General features: G+C 33.1%; 1 protein-coding gene across 1 annotated transcript; it reads left to right on the top strand.

Annotated features, from left to right (window-relative positions):
* Positions 1–4,638: 4,638 nt before the first annotated feature.
* On the top strand, positions 4,639–15,182 carry LOC145090243 (GDSL esterase/lipase At3g14820-like). Its single transcript, XM_079028545.1, has 5 exons — positions 4,639–4,945; positions 13,655–13,785; positions 13,930–14,148; positions 14,319–14,574; positions 14,780–15,182. The coding sequence occupies exons 1-5, from the start codon at positions 4,684–4,686 to the stop codon at positions 14,968–14,970; spliced, it is 1,059 nt and encodes a 352-aa protein (XP_078884671.1). The 5' UTR covers positions 4,639–4,683; the 3' UTR covers positions 14,971–15,182.
* Positions 15,183–17,519: the final 2,337 nt, after the last annotated feature.

The raw sequence follows: 17,519 nt of genomic DNA, 5'->3' as shown, positions 1-17,519 counted from the left end.
AGGTAGTTTGTATATTTTTCATCTTGTTTAGTCTAAAAATGAAACATTTTTCATCATTGGTCCTTATAATATCAAGTTTCATCACATGGACTTCTTGATTACGGTGATTATTGTCCTTATTATAAGGTTCTATATAGATTTTGTTCAATATTTTAAGGTTTCGAGAACCTAAATCAATATGAATCCTTGAATTACATACCATCATTAAAAATGTTTGAATTTGTGACCAAACTTGGTTTAAAATCACAATGAACAAGTTGACACTTGAATATTTTGGCCTTCTCAAAGACTTATTTATCGACTTTTGAATCACAACACCTGATATTTTAAAGGTTTATTTTTATAAACTATTATTTATATATTTTAGCATTTTACTTAGTAGGACATTAAATTAATAAAGGAATTAAGGAAAACGAAAAAAAAGAGGACGATAAACAGTACAAGTGGTTTGAGTATGTATAAATGGAAGTAATAACCATTTAGGGGGTGTTTGGCAAAAAAACTTATTGCTTATTAGTTTATTAGCTTATAAGTTAATAAGTAAGTGTAGGGTAACTTATGAAAAAATGACGTATTAGAGGTTCCCCACTGGAATAAGTTATTTTAATCCAAACACTTTTTTAACTTATAGTGATGTGGAACCTCATAAGTTGTTTTAAAAAAGTTTAGCCAAACACTCCCTTAATATGGTATGGTAATGCTCTTGAAAAATAGATGTCATTTAATATTGATTTCTCGAAGTGAACGCAAAATGGTTTTAACTCTAAAGAAATCAAACTATTCGCCGCCCGCCGCTTTGCGCGGGTAGACGGCTAGTATATATATATATATATATATATATATATATATATATATATATATATATATATATATATATATATATATATATATATATCCCTTCTCTAATAAACAAAACCAAATTATGCCACTTGTCCATTTTCTATACCATTATTTTAACATGTGGCATTTTCTCATAAATCTCAGAAATTACTTCCCTCATAGTTCTAAATTGCGTTCCTAATAATTAGCAATTTAAACAAGAAACAATGATATTATCCCTAGAAATCAGCTAAAAGTTAATCTAATAATTGACCAGTACTAGGCAATAAATGGGCAAAATAATCTTATCAATATATTAGAAACGATGCCCAGTAACTTCCTTTCTAATATACCTTAATCATCCCCTGATTTTAACATTCTTCTCTGTTCGCTTTTCTTGCATCGCTAAGATAGCAACCTTCGTTGTCTTGACGCCATCTATTCAAAGCTTCTTTTTAAATATGTTCAAATAGAATTGAAGATGCCAATACATCAGGGCTATCCAACTAAACGTTCATTTGTTTTGAAGGATGGCCTATCAAATACCGTGAATTTTGTGATCTTTCTTCGATCTCGCCTTCTTCCTAAATTGAAAAGCATTTTTTGAAATTTGAATTCCTCCCCTCGGTCTATGGTTAATATGCCATCCACAATTTGCATCTTAAAGTGCTACCAGACTGTGGCTGAAGATGATGGTGACAAGTGGTTTTTGTAAATTCGGAATTTTTCTCAACCGAGCTCAAGGTACGCAATAAGTTTTGATTAAAGGTACATTTTTCCTCAAAGTCTTTTATCTTACAACTCATATCTTCTACTCCTCACCGACGAGCGGCGATCTGCAACTCATATATTTTTCCACATTTTGTTGTTTTTTGTTTACTACTTTTAACCAGAGAAAAGTAGAATGAACCAGGAGCAAGAAAACGCTTCTGAAGGATTTAAGAACAAGGTTTTGTTTTTTTAGTACTTGGATGAAGTCGATACAAAAGATTTTTAGGGGTCCGGTAAGATCTGACTATGATTCCGACAATTAAGATCTACAACCTTTGACTAATCCGTCGACAACCTTTAAGGTTTCAATTTTCCCAGCTCTATAACTTTTTAACGATGGTTGTTTAAATGGTATTGCAGGGTCTGTATCCATGTTCACGGTTACCTGAAGTTTATCTTGATTGGTACAAATAAAAGCATATGAAAAACGTGATGACTATTTGTTGGTAGTGTTCTAGAGTTCAGATTACATTGAAGGTATAAATATAATTAACATATATTGTAATTTGTTGGACAAAAATAGCTCTGGAAGTGGGACACCTCATTACCTATCGGTGTTTATGTGATTGTATGTATGTGCATGTATGAGAATGAGACTATGTGACTATGTGAGTGTGTGTGCGTGAATGGTTGTTTATGTGAATTGTTGTGAAATGCCGGTTAAAGGAACTAATAAGTGGAATAATTTATATCTATGCTTCTTTTGCAGGTTGCAAAATCTTATGCCCCCTGATGAGCAAAAGAAGAAGCCAAGACCTAAAGATGTTTTTAATTGTGTCCTACCTATCAGATGACAACTTGAAGCCTTTAAAACTAGCCCAATGTTGATATCGTGCTCTTTTATATTGTTGTAATCATATTATATTTCAACATTTTTAATATAAATGATGACATTTTTAGGCAACTTGAAGCCGCTTAAGTAATTTCATTTGCAACCTCTTATGTAATTCCATCTACGTCTGTTTTTTTTCTCATGATCTTACCATGTTCCACCATAAAAACCCTAAGTATTCAACTACCCACTGTTTGCTCTTCCTCCCAAAATCAGCTTCTGTAAAACACACATCTCTTGATTTTTGTTCTACTTCTTTTTGCTACAGAAGACACCCCCTTTCTCTCGATCTTTGAAAATCTTTTCTTTATTTGAAGGAACCAACAAACTCTTACTAATGAATTTTTTTTTTTAAATTTTTACCCATATGTAAGATTTTTACTTAATTTTTTTGATTTTCGTGTGAACACAGGTTAATTTTACCTTGCCAAGGTGCTGATAAGTAGGTAGGTTGTGGTACACATCTATTTCTAGCATCAGGTATGCATCACCATTTTTATTATTGCAAATGTATCTGCTTAACAATTAATATGTATCACCTATCAGAGTACTTTGGTTTTGCGATTTTGTGAAGACAAGGAGATTGGTCTAAATATATCTATAGGCAGATGCAAAAACCTAAACTATTTATGATGAAAGATAAGGCATAAGATGGAGGTTAAATTAATTATTACTAAAAACCTAAACTATTTATAATGAAAGATAAGCAATATTATAAATTGACTTTATAAAGTATTTTTTTCGTCCTCAGAATTCATAAGTGAATATTTGTTTATGCAAGGGATTTGATTTAAAAATATCTATAAGTAGATGCTATAGACATGGAATTGGAACTAAAAGATTAGTTTTCCCAAAAGTGTTTAGTACATTGTTATCGGTTTTTGAGTTTTTTTAGTAGGTTGTTAACAAATATTAGTTTGTTATCATCTTCAAAACATTAAAAACCATATGTTCGACATTGATATCAATTCATGATTTTTAAAGGGCTCATTCACATCAATAACTTTTATTTTGAAGTGTAAGGGTATTATGGTCAAAATATGGTCACACCTTTAAGGTTGTTTTAAGTTTCAATGAATTATATTTTAAATGACCCTTATTTTAAACGGGACTTCTATTATTAATTATTATGTCTATTAAGTTTCAAAATTGTTTTACATTGCAGACCCGTGTAATACACGGGTTATAACCTAGTATATATATATATATATATATATATATATATATATATATATATATATATATATATATATATATATATATATATGGTATGATCGATGAGATAGTTTTTGTTTGTATGCATTGTATGTATGGTGGAATATATTGTATACTGGAGATTTCACGAAGCTTATACCTACGATGTTAATTTAAATGTTTTTTAGGTTGATTGAGGGAAGTGCATGACATAACTATATATTCGCATCGAAGTTTTATTATTATTTGACGTTCGTTGGCTTTGTAATTCAACTCTATTTAAACCTTATTCTTTTAAGGTAGAAGGATGTTATATTATTATTTTAGAAAAGTTTTTTTTTTTTTTTTTTTTTTTTTTTTTTTTTTTTTTTTTTTTAACATTTGACCTAGTCTTGAATGAAAATTTTGGTTTTAAATTTGTGACGTTTTACCTTTAGAGACAAAATTTTGTCGTTAATATTAATGACTTTCGGCAAAGACATCAATGTCACCTCAAAAGAAAGTATCAACGACACGATAAGAGGAAACTCATTTCAAAGGCACTCATTTCTATTTGTTTTTAGCAACAATAAAAATACTTTATGAGACGACTGTTATCGCCCTATTGAACACGTCTCTTGTATCTAATAAAGATTAAAATTTGATTTCTATTTGGAAACCCATATCACTTGGTAAGCACACTAGTAATCCAAATGAACATGAAAAAATTCATAGACTTCGAAGAAAATAGCAAGTTTGTATTTATTGGTAGCATTTAGAAAAAAATTATTTAATTTACACAAGTACTATGATTCTTAAACTTTACGAAAAGATTATAAAAGTACCTTTCACATGGAGCAAGGATCTCAATTTTTATTGAAAAATAATGAAACAAAGAAAACATGTTTTTCTAACCGATGACATATATAATGTCTAACGTGGCTGAAACTGATCCATAAATACTCTTGAAATATTAGTTATTAAGTGTTTAGTTCTCTAGTATGTATATATAGATCATAGATGGCATGATGCTACACATTTTCTTCATTTATATATTTTGGTCTTGATAACTATTCAAATATTTTCAAATGCTTCTTTTAGTTTCTAAGTTCATTCTCATTTCTCTATATGTGTTTCTTTGTTTATGCAACCTAAGCGATGGAAAAAATATGCAAGAAATTCTCTCAGTGCCAGCAATCCTAGTATTTGGGGATTCCTATGCTGATACTGGGAATAATAACTACATCGACACTATGTTCAAGGCCAACTTTCTTCCATATGGAAAAGATTTTATGGGCGGAGTGCCAACCGGAAGGTTCTCCAATGGGAAAATAATCTCTGACGTTTTTGGTACCTCTTTGTTCTTTGACATATTTTTTGGACAGAAAGTTGTTTTAATTTATTATTTTGAAGTAGGTATTGTTGAAACTAATTAAAAACTTTCTTAAATACCAACATGTGGTTCCCATGAATGAACTGTCCTGTAACATGACAACGCTATCAATTTATTTATGGGAAAATCTATGAAACTAATTTAAAATTTATGTAATGTGTTTATATTAATATGGAGGACATGTTAAGTGGTTTACTAGGTTTTATATGTGTGGATAAAATACAAATTAAATCGCTAGTGCTTATTGCTTTAAGACGTTTTAGCGAAAAACATCATGCTCATGTTTTTTTGGAAATTTCTTCAAAATATATAATAAAGCAAAAATATAGAATTGCATTAGCAAGTATTTAGAGGCTTGAATATATGTGTTTATATAGCAACACGATTGTTAAGATCCGTTAAAAGAATGGTTAATTTTTGGATTCTCAAAAATCTAAAAATATTAAAAGGAGTTTTAACAATAAAACACAATTAATCATTGTTTATATAGATTCATCGTAAATGTTCGACAACAAAAGAAAAATCCATTCTCGAACTTTCATAATATTTTGTAAATGTTGTGACCCTTCATAATAGTCAACAAAGGATTTGTTTTTGCTTTTTCAATGTCACATGTCATAATTGTCATATGAATAAACATAATGTCCTTTTGAAAAGTCATGAAAAGGGTCATTGTGGCGTCCATTTATATGATCACAACGTTCTTTTGCAGCATATGCAATCGTTATGATCCACCAAAAACAAATTTTTTAATTTTCTAGTATCCAAACCGACTAGTCTTATATTATTTTGTAAACTCTCAATCAGTTTTCCTTAAAATCCTTTCTATGAGAGGGCATTGTCATGTTCTTAATCGACTGTAAGAAGCTCATGAATATTAAACTATATGCACCTTATTAAACTATCACTAAAATTATCATTTTAGATTGGATTATATGCCCTCGATTGTGTAGCCGCACTATTACAATTCACAAATTCACATATATTGGTGGAAATGGATTTGTGCATTAGGGTAAATATATTAGCAAGTCCTTTAGGGCATTATGCTTGTATACAATAATATGCTAGTCCAACAATCCTTGTTAATTGCCATAATGAAATATGTAATAAAAGTTTGTTTCTTTAATCCAACATGTACAATACAACCCACTAAGTATGAAACTCCAACCAAATGTTCATGCTCATTAGTCCAATAGTCATGAATATATCCTTTAAATACTATAGGATATCAGTTGTATAAAAAACAATAAACAAGGGCTTTTTTAAAGTGTTTTGCTATTTGCTTTACATCATCAACAACAATAGTTTACAACAACACTATGACATTGAAGATTAAAAAATAGATAAACAAAAAGTATAAATATATATATAATTCAATAAGAATTATATTCTAACATATTTTTATCTTGTTCGTATGTCGATATCGCGTAATCTTTTGCAACATAAATTTTGCTTTTGGCCACTTAATTTTCTTTATATTCATGTTCCATCCTGGCTACCGATAACACTAGCATACTCATTTTTTTGTCTATATTTTGATTATTAATAATTAAACGTTTTTAAAAAAAATAAATCAAAAGCTCATCAATCAAATTTAAATAAACATTTTAAAACTCTTTTCAATACAGTGAGTATCGTATATAATTAACTTATTGCTATCTATGAGGGTTATTATTTCTAGATCATTGGTCCTCATAAGAGGTTAGTAGTTGAGGAGTGAGATTCTATACCCAAAATATTGTTAGTGTTATGTAATTGACCTCTCATATGAGCCTCGGGGCGGATTGACATATCAAAAATATTATTAGTGTTAGGCTATTGACCTCTCATATGAGCCTTGGGGCGGATTGACAGGTGACACTAAGATGGCATGGTTTACTATTTTTAGAATTATATTGAAATCTCACAAATCTTTAAAATCATGATTTTTAGTTAAAACTTAATATGTCATTTGTACTAGTTCTAAGTCAGTTTCATTGAGCAACATATCTTCTACATAAAAGAAAATGAGAACCCATTTTCCTTTCACAAATCACGTATACACATATTTGCTTGTTTCCTTAATCCAAAATTGTCAAATTAACATGATCAAACATTTAATGCCCTTGTTTGGGAGCTTGTTTAATCATTCAAGGACTGAATAACTTTACAAAATTTGTTTCATTCTACTCAAACTATGAAATCATCATGCCATTATATATATATATATATATATATATATATATATATATATATATATATATATATATATATATATATATATATATATATATATATATATATATATATATATTTCCTTATTTATTGACTCTATTCACCGTTTACGAAAGAAATCTTGAAATCCACAGGGTGATCTATGAGTTTGTTAATCACTTAAGCCTATGTACCAAAGTAATCAAGCCTTTTTTTGTGGAATCCTTAGCAAATTATCAAGCCATAAACTTTTCGATAGTGCCATCAATTCTTAATTTGTTCTTGAAAATATGTTTACTATTGCTAGCTTCTGAACCATGGGTAAATTGATTTGAATCTATTAGGGATAATAACAATGATCATACACATTGTCTTAAAGATTAGATTTATTTGTTTCCTAGTTTGTTACTCTTGTACATATCTTTTGTAATATATATATATATATATATATATATATATATATATATATATATATATATATATATATATATATATATATTTCTTACCTCTTTGTATAATTGTGTATATATACAAAGTCTCATTCCTTCAATTGAGGCATGGATTATTAACCTCATATGATATCAGACGACCCCTAGGTTTTATCCTAAGAAAAACCATTATCGATCCCCATTGCTCCTGCGACACTAGCTTCATCATCCACCACTCCCTCTTCAAAATCAAATGATTTTGTTACTTTCAATAGTATGGTTCATCTTTTCAGTACTCATAAACTTGACTAAACCAACTATTTGATCTGGTTCAATCAAGTTGAACCCATCCTGATATGTTTTGATCTATATGAACTTTGTGATGGTAGTACCAATCCACCACCCAGAACTGTATCATCTCCTTCTGATGTTGTTGTGTCCATTGCCAATCGTACCTATAAGGAATGGGTCCGATTTGATCATATGGTTGGAACCCTCTTATAAGCTTCTCTTACTCTTGAAGTTGTTGTTGTTGTTGTTGGCTACCAGACTTCTTAGAAAATATGGTCTACCTTCAAGCCACCTTCAATCATCAATCCAAAACACAAGAGATTCAACTCAAAGATGAGCTTCAATACCTTCGTCAAGGTGATCAATATGTGGTTGATAACTCTAAAATGTTCAAAACTCTATGCGACCAATAGCCTCCATTTGTCGCTCTATTTATAAGACTGACAAAATCCATTGGTTCTAAAGAGGCTTCGGTGAGTCCTTTACTCAATTCGCCTTCACTCATCTGTCATTAACCCTGCTGCCTAGTTTGGAAGAAATGGTTTCTAAGGCCATTAGCTTCGAGATATTTCATTCATCGATGGCACATCGGTCTTTTCCACAAGTGGCATTTTATTATTTATGTTTGAAATAAACAAGGTCACTTATCTTTGTCTAAGCCATTTCCAAATCATAAAATCTGTGAACCTTGTCAATTAGGAAAGAGTCCTCGACTACCTTTTATAGGTAATGAGAAACGTTATACATTTGTTCTTGATTTGATATATTGCGATCTTTAGGGACCAGCTCCTATTACATCTGTACATGGTTTTTGATACTATTTGTTATTTCTTGATGGTTATGGGTTCTCTTGGATCTATCCACTGAAGTGGAAATCATAAATTTTTAATACTTTCAATCATTTTCAGGCCTTGTTCGAAAATCAATTCTCTAGAAAAATCAAGGTCTGTCAAAGTTATGGTGGTGGTGAATTTACAAATGCTTCTCTTAAAGATCTCTTTCATGCTCACATAATTCATTATCGATTCTCAAGTCCGTATACACTATCTCAAAATAGTTGCATCGAACGAAAACATTGTCACATCATTGAAATGGGTTTGACTGTAACATCCATAAAAATCACAAGAAATTTAAACTTTTTAAAACAACCCCAAATCATAGAATGTTTACAAAATCATTGTTTTCAAGTATTGTTCAATATCAGAGTATCCCATAGTTCAAAAGTACATAAAAAAGAGGATGTGTACGGTCACGCCTTCGCCTTCTTGTGATCATCCGAAGTCCCTGAAACCACATCTAAAAACCATAAACCAAATCTTAGTGAGTTTCCCCCAAAGTAGGAACACATAAACAGATAACATATACAATAACAACGTGTAATGGGTCCATAGCTAAAAAAATGGATTACCCTTAAGCCCTTAGCATAAGTCTTGGTTGCCCTCGGGGCCCAAAACTTATGTCCCGCTTGGTCTCTGACCCAATCAATCATTTGACTGAAATACCCTCAAGCCCTCAATACAAGTCTGGCATACCCCCGGTCCTCAACTTGTATCTGGAATGCTCTACGGTTCGTCGGCTAGAGCCTTGCCCAACCCTCAGCTTATATTTGGAATGCTCCAGGGTTCGTTGGCTAGAGCACGAAGTAGTAAAACCTCAATCCAACACAATACGTCGACATATAACATATAACAAACATATACAGAGAATCATGCAGACATAATCGTAGGTAGTCCTACAGATCTACCAGACTAGCATATCGACAAATAATGTATAATAATGAAGACCTATTCCATACTCAACATATTAGTGTATAGCAGGATATCAATCCAATGGGCCGACCTTGGTGCCTTCGACTCGTAAGTACTGTGAGGAAAACTCATCTCACAGACTGGACAAGTCCTGATGATGTCTCGACTCCGAATCTCAGTTCTAACTTTCACCTATCCAACCAAATGACCAATCTCAATCAAAATCCAAAAAATACCCAAAATATCCTTAAGTCAAACTTGGTCAAATCAAAGTCAAACTAGTCAAATCAACTGAGTCAACTGAGTCAACCTAGCCGAGTCAATTAAGTCGAGTCAACATATAGTGAGTATGCGGGGTGTACTCCAAATATACGATGGGTGTTCTCGAGCGTTGACCACCATTGGGGTGGTTGACCTCGTACGCGGTGCGTACTCCATGTACGCGGGGCCTACTCTTAGATTCTTAATTTCACATTAAGAGCTTAATGGCTTAAGCTCTCACATCCATCTTTCAGATCCATCGCTAAATTGCCCTCAAGTGTCATAAATTTTCCAACTTTATGACTTTGGATGCCCATTAAGTTCTTAACTAAACTTCTTAATCCATTAAGCCCTTCTAAATGATGCATGGAGCAAAACCAACCATATGAAACCCATCTTTAGGACTCAAGACCCTTTCAAAGGTCTGAAAGGACAACTTAATGAGTCAAGAACATGCTATGTTCATGAATCTCCATATTTGGGACGAAAAGGACCAAAAATCATTCCAACACAAGATCTAAATGAAACTTCACGAAGTTCAAAACTTTATACCTCAAAATGGTGCAAAAAGGTGTTGTGATCCTGGATCTAAAGAGCTTCACTCCTCCAAGGTGTTCTCTCCTTCCTTTCTTCATCTTCAAAAGCTTAAAACACACACACACACACACACACTCAAGCTTAGAAATGCTTCACAAGATGAATTAGGATTGCAAAAACATTTGAAGGGTATGGAGGCTGATGAAGTAAGGGGAAATGAGGCTATAATTGGGTTTAAATATGATCCAAACCGTAAAAATTAGGGTTTTCATGCATGGCACGTACGTCTTGTATACATATGTACGCCCTGCATACTAGGGCGCGCACTAGTACGCTCAGTGTACACACGTATGCATGGCATACTCCCCCAACACCTAATTTATGAAAATGCCACTAGGGCCTTCATTGAATTCTTTCTTTTACTTAGGGTCTAAATTGCAATATAATAAAATTATAGGGTTAAAATTAGAAGTACCTTATTATCACGATGTCACACTAACAATGCGCTTTCACTCAAACTTGAATGCAGAATACTTATTTGATGCTTTTGTTGCTACAATTTTCACTATAAATCGCATGCCTACTCTGTTGCTTGATCACAATTTGATGCGAAATACTTATTTGTGAGCTTATTCCCCATCCTTTGTGTGTCAATGTTGTCAGATCTAAATGGGCCCACCGCACCAAGTGTAATGGAAATGGGTCAGCTGACCTTCATAAAGCACGACTTGTTGCTCAAGGCACTCAATTCCCTGGTTTTGACTTTAACTCTACCTCCAGTCTGTTAATTAAAGCATCCACAGTTCGTATTGTTTTGAGCTTGGTGGTCATGCGCAAATGGACCTTGCATCAGCTGGACGTAAAAAATGAATTTCTCAATGGTGTTTTGTCTGAAACAATTTTCATGGAGCAACCACCAGGATACTTCGATAGTTCTGATCCAAACCATGTATGTCGTCTTTGTAAAGCCATGTATGGTATAAAACAAGCACCTCGTGCATGGTTTCAAAGGTTCAATGATTTTGTTACTCGTCTTGGTTTGAAATACAGTCAAGCCGACACATCATTGTTTGTCCTTCATAAGGACCATACCATTTTGTATTTACTTGTTTATGTTGACAATATAACCTTGACAGGGAACAATGCACCTTTGATCACATCCTTAATCGAAAAGATGCATTCTGCATTTGCTATTAAGGATCTAGGAAAGCTTCATTACATTCTGGGTTTAGAGGTTAGTTACACTACTGACGGTCTATCTCTCCGGCAAGCAAAGTATGCTTCAGATATTCTCCTGCATGCTCAACTTCATGAAAGCAAACCTGTAGCATCACCCATGGTCTCTGGTCTAAAATTACAATGTGCTTGAAATCTTTTCAATAACCCTACCTTACATCGCTCCTTGGTGGGTGCTCTCTGGTATTTGACCATCACTCGTAATGACATTTCATTTGTAGTCAATCATGTCAATCAGTTCTTACAGAATACTACTGATGAACATTTTCTTGTTGTTAAGCATATTCTACGCTATCTTAAGGGTACCTTGCATTTTAGATTGACATACTCTTGCTCCAATCCTTGTCTTCTCGCCTATTCAGATGCTGATTGGGCATCATGTCCTGACACGCGAAGATCAACTTCTCGCTATTCCTTTTTTCTTGGTTCTATTATTTTTTTGTGGAGTTCCATGAAACAACCTACGATCTCATGTTGAAGTTGCGAGTCTGAGTATCGCTCCCTTGCTAATGTTGTAGCAGACATTATTTGGGTCACACATCTCCTGGCAGATTGACACGTTTCTCTTACTACTTGTCCACTCGTTCAATGTGATAACAAGGGCACAATGTTCATTAGTGACATCCTAGTCCCTCATAAACATGAAAAACATATTGAACTCGACTATCATTTCACTAGTGAACTTGTCTAATCAGGGAAGCTGAAGACTCAATTCATTCCATCCCACTTTAACATTGTTGATGTCTTCACTAAATGTCTTCCTCGACCCTTGTTCTCTACATTTCGTTCCAAGCTTGGCATTGGATCAAATCCTACGATTCGCTTGAGGGAGGGTATTAAGGATAATAACAACGATCATATAAATCCTCTATAAGATTAGATTTATTTGTTTCCAAGTTTATTATTCTTGTACATACCTTTTGTAATGTCTGTATTTCTTACTTCTTTGTACAATTACGTATACATACAAAGTCTGTTGCCTTCAATTGTGGCATATATTATTATGCTCATAGAATCGATGTATTATTATCTAAGATGAAATTCATTTAACCATTAATGCCATCTTTCACAATGGAAGCATCATGATAGCGTAATAATATTTCATTGCTTCCATGGGATCTTCATAAAGGTTTTAAATCATTATATATATTCTATTATTAATCTATCCCTGACCCTTTAGCACATATATTTAAAATCTCATCGAAATGTTCTTGGTTTTTGTCAATTTCTCTTATGTATTAATCTGTTTATTAGTTTATTTATTTAATTATTAATTCTTATATATTTTTAGATGCATAAGTTTAAATAATTCGTGCAATCCTCTCATAATAAAAATTATATTTTATAAAAGTAAACATAGTCTCTTATTTTGAAATTATTATTTCTATTCATTTATATTTGAGATTACAAGTTATTATTTTTCAACATCATGAAAATATCAATTAATATAAAATAAAAATAAATTTTACATTCTTTATTTTATATTGTAAATTTAAAAAATGGTTCTCACATCAAATTCGTTTCGTTTGAACAAGATTTTCAATTTAACTCCACCTAACTTCGCATTCCATTAATTACACCCTCATTTCACTCCATGCCAACAAAAACTATGAGGAACAGTTTCAAAATTAAAGGAAATAATATTTGACAGTTAAATCGATAAGAAAACAATTAATTTTATGGATATACATAATAATGTGCTCATTTTACACATGACCCTTTCAATAGTCAGCAACGATGCTAGGCTTTGGTAATTGCTTGTTATAAAAAATTCTCAGAACCAGTAAGAAAATAGGATATCATTAGCGTTTATTAAGCATTAAATAGATTTTCTGAAGATTTTATATACATTAGGATGTATAGAGTTAGCAAAAGATTTTAGGAAATTTGTTACTATATAGAGTACACTCATTGTTGTAGTTTCTTGTATTTTTACTAATAAAACTGCAACGACTTGATAACAAAATCCCAGCCGAAGGATTGGGAGTGAAGGAGTATCTTCCACCATATCTTGACCCTTCGATACAAATTAATGATCTTTTGACGGGTGTATGTTTTGCTTCTGCTGGTAGTGGGTATGATCCACAAACAACCAATCAAACGGTATGAATGCATATATCTTTAATATTACTATTTCCTTCTTAGCATTCTCACTATTAGTTAAAACAACTGCTATGTACGTGTGTAAGTAAATCTTATTTTTGTTTAATTGTTTCGTTTGTTTTGTCGCCTTACTATATCTATTAGAGGGCTATCCCAATGCTGGATCAATTGGATTTGTTTAAAGAATATCTTGGGAAGCTTGAGACCAACATTGGGGAAGAAGCTGCAAAAGAAATAATCACAAACAGCGTATTTTTGGTAGTCGCAAGCACCAACGATATGCTTTTTTCCCTTCCTGCAAGTGGATTACCGGATGATGTTTATGATAGCATGCTAGTAAACTTGACGTTGAGTTTTGTGCAGGTATAAATACTTCTATCAAATGAAGCTTTTGATGAACATTCACACGCTTCTATATAATGAAATAACTACACAGTTTGAGAAAAAACACAAAACGATGGACTTTTATTATATGGATATGCAGAGTTGTCTTAAATGATGTTACTTATAATTGTTCTTCAAATTTGTTGAAGGAACTATACAAACTGGGAGCACGAAAGATAGGGGTCTTTAGTGCACCACCTGTCGGTTGTCTTCCTGTAGAGAGAACATTAGAAGGAGGTTTACTTAGGATGTGCGCCGAAAATCAAAATCAACAAGCACAAATTTTCAACAATATGCTAAAAGGACAACTCCCAATTCTTGAAAGCAATCTTCCTCAGTCCAGGATTGCCTTTGTTGATTTCTACAATCCCCTAATAAGCATCATCAATAACCCTGAGCAATATGGTATTCACTATATCCAATACATAATTTATATAATTAATTATTCATTAGATAGTGTTTTCCAACGAATTTTATTTTTTAATAGTTTTCATTTATGTTTCCAGCACCAAATATATTTTATCATATATTATAGGATTTTTGGCCGTAGATTTAGCACATTCCCATTTGAACAAGGTCTTGCTTGTAATTCTGTTCTTCTTTGCCCTAGGGTTGGAAGTTACAAACAGAGGTTGTTGTGGAACCGGATTAATAGAATTTAGTTATACATGCAATCAACTCGTCGGAACATGCCCGGATGACTCTAAATACTTATTTTTCGATAGTGGCCACCTCTCAGAGATTGGTTGTTACATCTTTGCAAATCTAACTCTACCTGGTTTGGTGGAGAATTTGTTCTAATATAATCGAGATTTCACTGGTGAGGGAAATTGCTAGGATCAAGATGATTCACCTGGTTTATGTTTGTAATATAAAGCAATGCCGATGTATTCACTATGATTTATGAATCCAAAGAATGGAACCTTATAGCCTTTGTTGGATGGAAAATATATTTATGTTTGTAATTTGATCATTGTTCGTTAGTATCTTTCTATATATTGGATTTCTCTAAACTTATGATGTATTTTATTAATAATAAAAAACTATACATAGAAGAAAAAACATGACAAAAATTTACAGGTGGATAAAAGTGACACAACTCACTGACCCCGAACGAAAACGATACAAGCTCGGGATGAAACATGATACAAACAAATAGGTAAGGTTAAGGTCGAGAAAAATTAAACCGTTTAGTGTTTCAATTTTACATGACATGATACGTTTTATAATCTTATGATATCAACCATTGACCAACATTATTGTGTGGACTATATATTTATTGTAACATCCTGTTTTAATAAGTTTCTATTTCGGGATTGTGGACAATAAATGGATCGAGTAAAGGATTTGGCTTCAAAGGAATAAGGTTTAGACCTTATTGGATGTTGGTAATATTGGTTATGTGATTTAAGTCCTTTGTTTTTGTTTTGGTGTCAAAGGGTAAAATGGGAAAAGTGATGTTTCAGACTTATTACATGAATTAGTGATTTAGTTCGGTATGTTTTAAGTCAAAGTAAACTAGATAGGGTTGTGGGGCTCTGCAACACATTTCCGTAGATATAAAGATCGCCAAAAATGGCGTTGAAATGAAGAAGTTATTGTTGTTTGAGGCTGAGGTGGATTTGGGTGAAAACTCGTTACCACGACACGACAAATAATTGCCATGACACGACAAGCTTTCAGGCCCAAGCCCATAATTTTTAGGGTTTCAACGTATTTAAGCATAAGGTTTCGTATTTTTGGGCATTTTAGCAGTCTCTATCATATCTAGAACCCCTTGGGAGAAACCCTAGCCTCCACCTTTCGGATTTGAGCTAGTCCTTTCTCATCTCTCCTCTTTTGGATGCCTTTGGTGATGTTTTATTGAAGCATGAAGATCAAGAAGATTTTTTTGGTTGCATGGATTGATGTTTCAAGTTTGGATCCATCAAAGGCATTGCATTTTCGGACAATTGTGAGTATAAAATTCTAATCTTGCTGTTTAGTTCTTTAGATCTCTTCATTTGTGGTTTTTGGCATTTTTTGTCCATTTTATGAGTGATCTTGGATTTGAGTAGACTTCAACATCTTTTGATCAGTTTGGGATGCTCCCTAGACCTCATGGATTAGGAAAGATATGATAATTTGCCTTTCCTTTTAGCCATGCAAGTTATCTTGGTCATTTAGGTCATTTTGGTGTATTAAGGATTGTGACATTATTATAGATAAAGTTGGAAACTTTATCCATCTACACATCTTGTTGATTCAGATCTAAAAGTAGGAGAGTTTGACTTAAGGTATTAAGTTGAGAAAGATGCATTTTTGGGTCCCTTTGAGACTTAAAGCCTAGATCTTGGTGATTGGGACCATCCTAATAGATAAAGTTGGAAACTTTATCCATTATGAAGCTATTAGGAACCAAATATGTTAATTTTAGCTTTGTTCCTTATGGATTAAGCTCTTATTGATGAAAAAACCTTTTAGACTAAAGAGCACGGTGTGACCAAGGAAACCCATGGCCTAGTGGCAGGATTTATCACGTCTGTTTTGTCCGGGCTTGTCCAAAGAGTGGCATGATGCTCGTCACAGCGTGGCGACGAGTTTGTTTGTGAATGTTTTGCCTGGATTCTGCCATGGTGTTGTGGCATGTTTGTCTCAACATGGTAGTAGTTTTTGATTGAGACTAGATTATGTGGCAACATTATAGCCATGGGTTGGCCACGTCAGCTGGAGTTGACTTTAGCCTTTGATTTTTTTGACCAATTTGACTTTTGGTCTCAGTTTGGCTTTAGGAAGCTCGGGTTGGCTGTTCTGTTCATGAGGTAGTTGTTGGGCTTCTGTTGAATACTTCTGGTGCATCTTTTCATTGTACTCGTGTGCGGAGGCACCAATGCTGGCCTAATATATTGTGTTATGTAGGATGTTAGATGTCTTTGTGATTCTTGCATATATATGTATGTTATGTACAGGTTGGGCCCGACTATATTGGTTGGGCCCAATTATATAGGCTAGGACTGACTGTATGGGATGGGCCCAATTATATGGGTTGGGCCCGACTCTATGGGTTGGGCCCGATTATATGGGTTGGGCCCGACTATATAGGTTGGGTCCGATTATATGGGTTAGGCCCAAATACATGAGTTGGCCCAAAACATGTATGTTGGGTTGGGCCTGTTACTTGTATGGTATGTGGTATTTTGAAGAAACTCACTAAGTTTTGTGCTTACGGTTTTGTGTTTAAATGTTTTTAGGTACTTCTTGTATCAGAAGGAAGGGTCCGACTTGATCGCACTGCATCCCCTACAAATTTCTTTTACATTGACTGCTTATGATTTGACTATGACGTTTTGAGAATACTTTAACTCTGATCA

Source organism: Lactuca serriola, chromosome 2, assembly GCF_051521515.1.
Source record: "Lactuca serriola cultivar US96UC23 chromosome 2, Lser_US96UC23_V15, whole genome shotgun sequence".
NCBI classification, from domain to species: domain Eukaryota; kingdom Viridiplantae; phylum Streptophyta; class Magnoliopsida; order Asterales; family Asteraceae; genus Lactuca; species Lactuca serriola.
This window is presented reverse-complemented; position numbering and strand designations above follow the sequence as displayed.

Excerpts from the sequence above, each read along its gene's own strand:
- LOC145090243 (XM_079028545.1), top strand. The coding sequence starts at position 4,684 with ATGCTTCTTTTAGTTTCTAAGTTCATTCTCATTTCTCTATATGTGTTT. Across the intron at positions 4,946-13,654 it reads AATAATCTCTGACGTTTTTG|CCGAAGGATTGGGAGTGAAG; the intron begins GTACCTCTTTGT and ends ACAAAATCCCAG. Across the intron at positions 14,575-14,779 it reads CAATAACCCTGAGCAATATG|GGTTGGAAGTTACAAACAGA; the intron begins GTATTCACTATA and ends TCTTTGCCCTAG.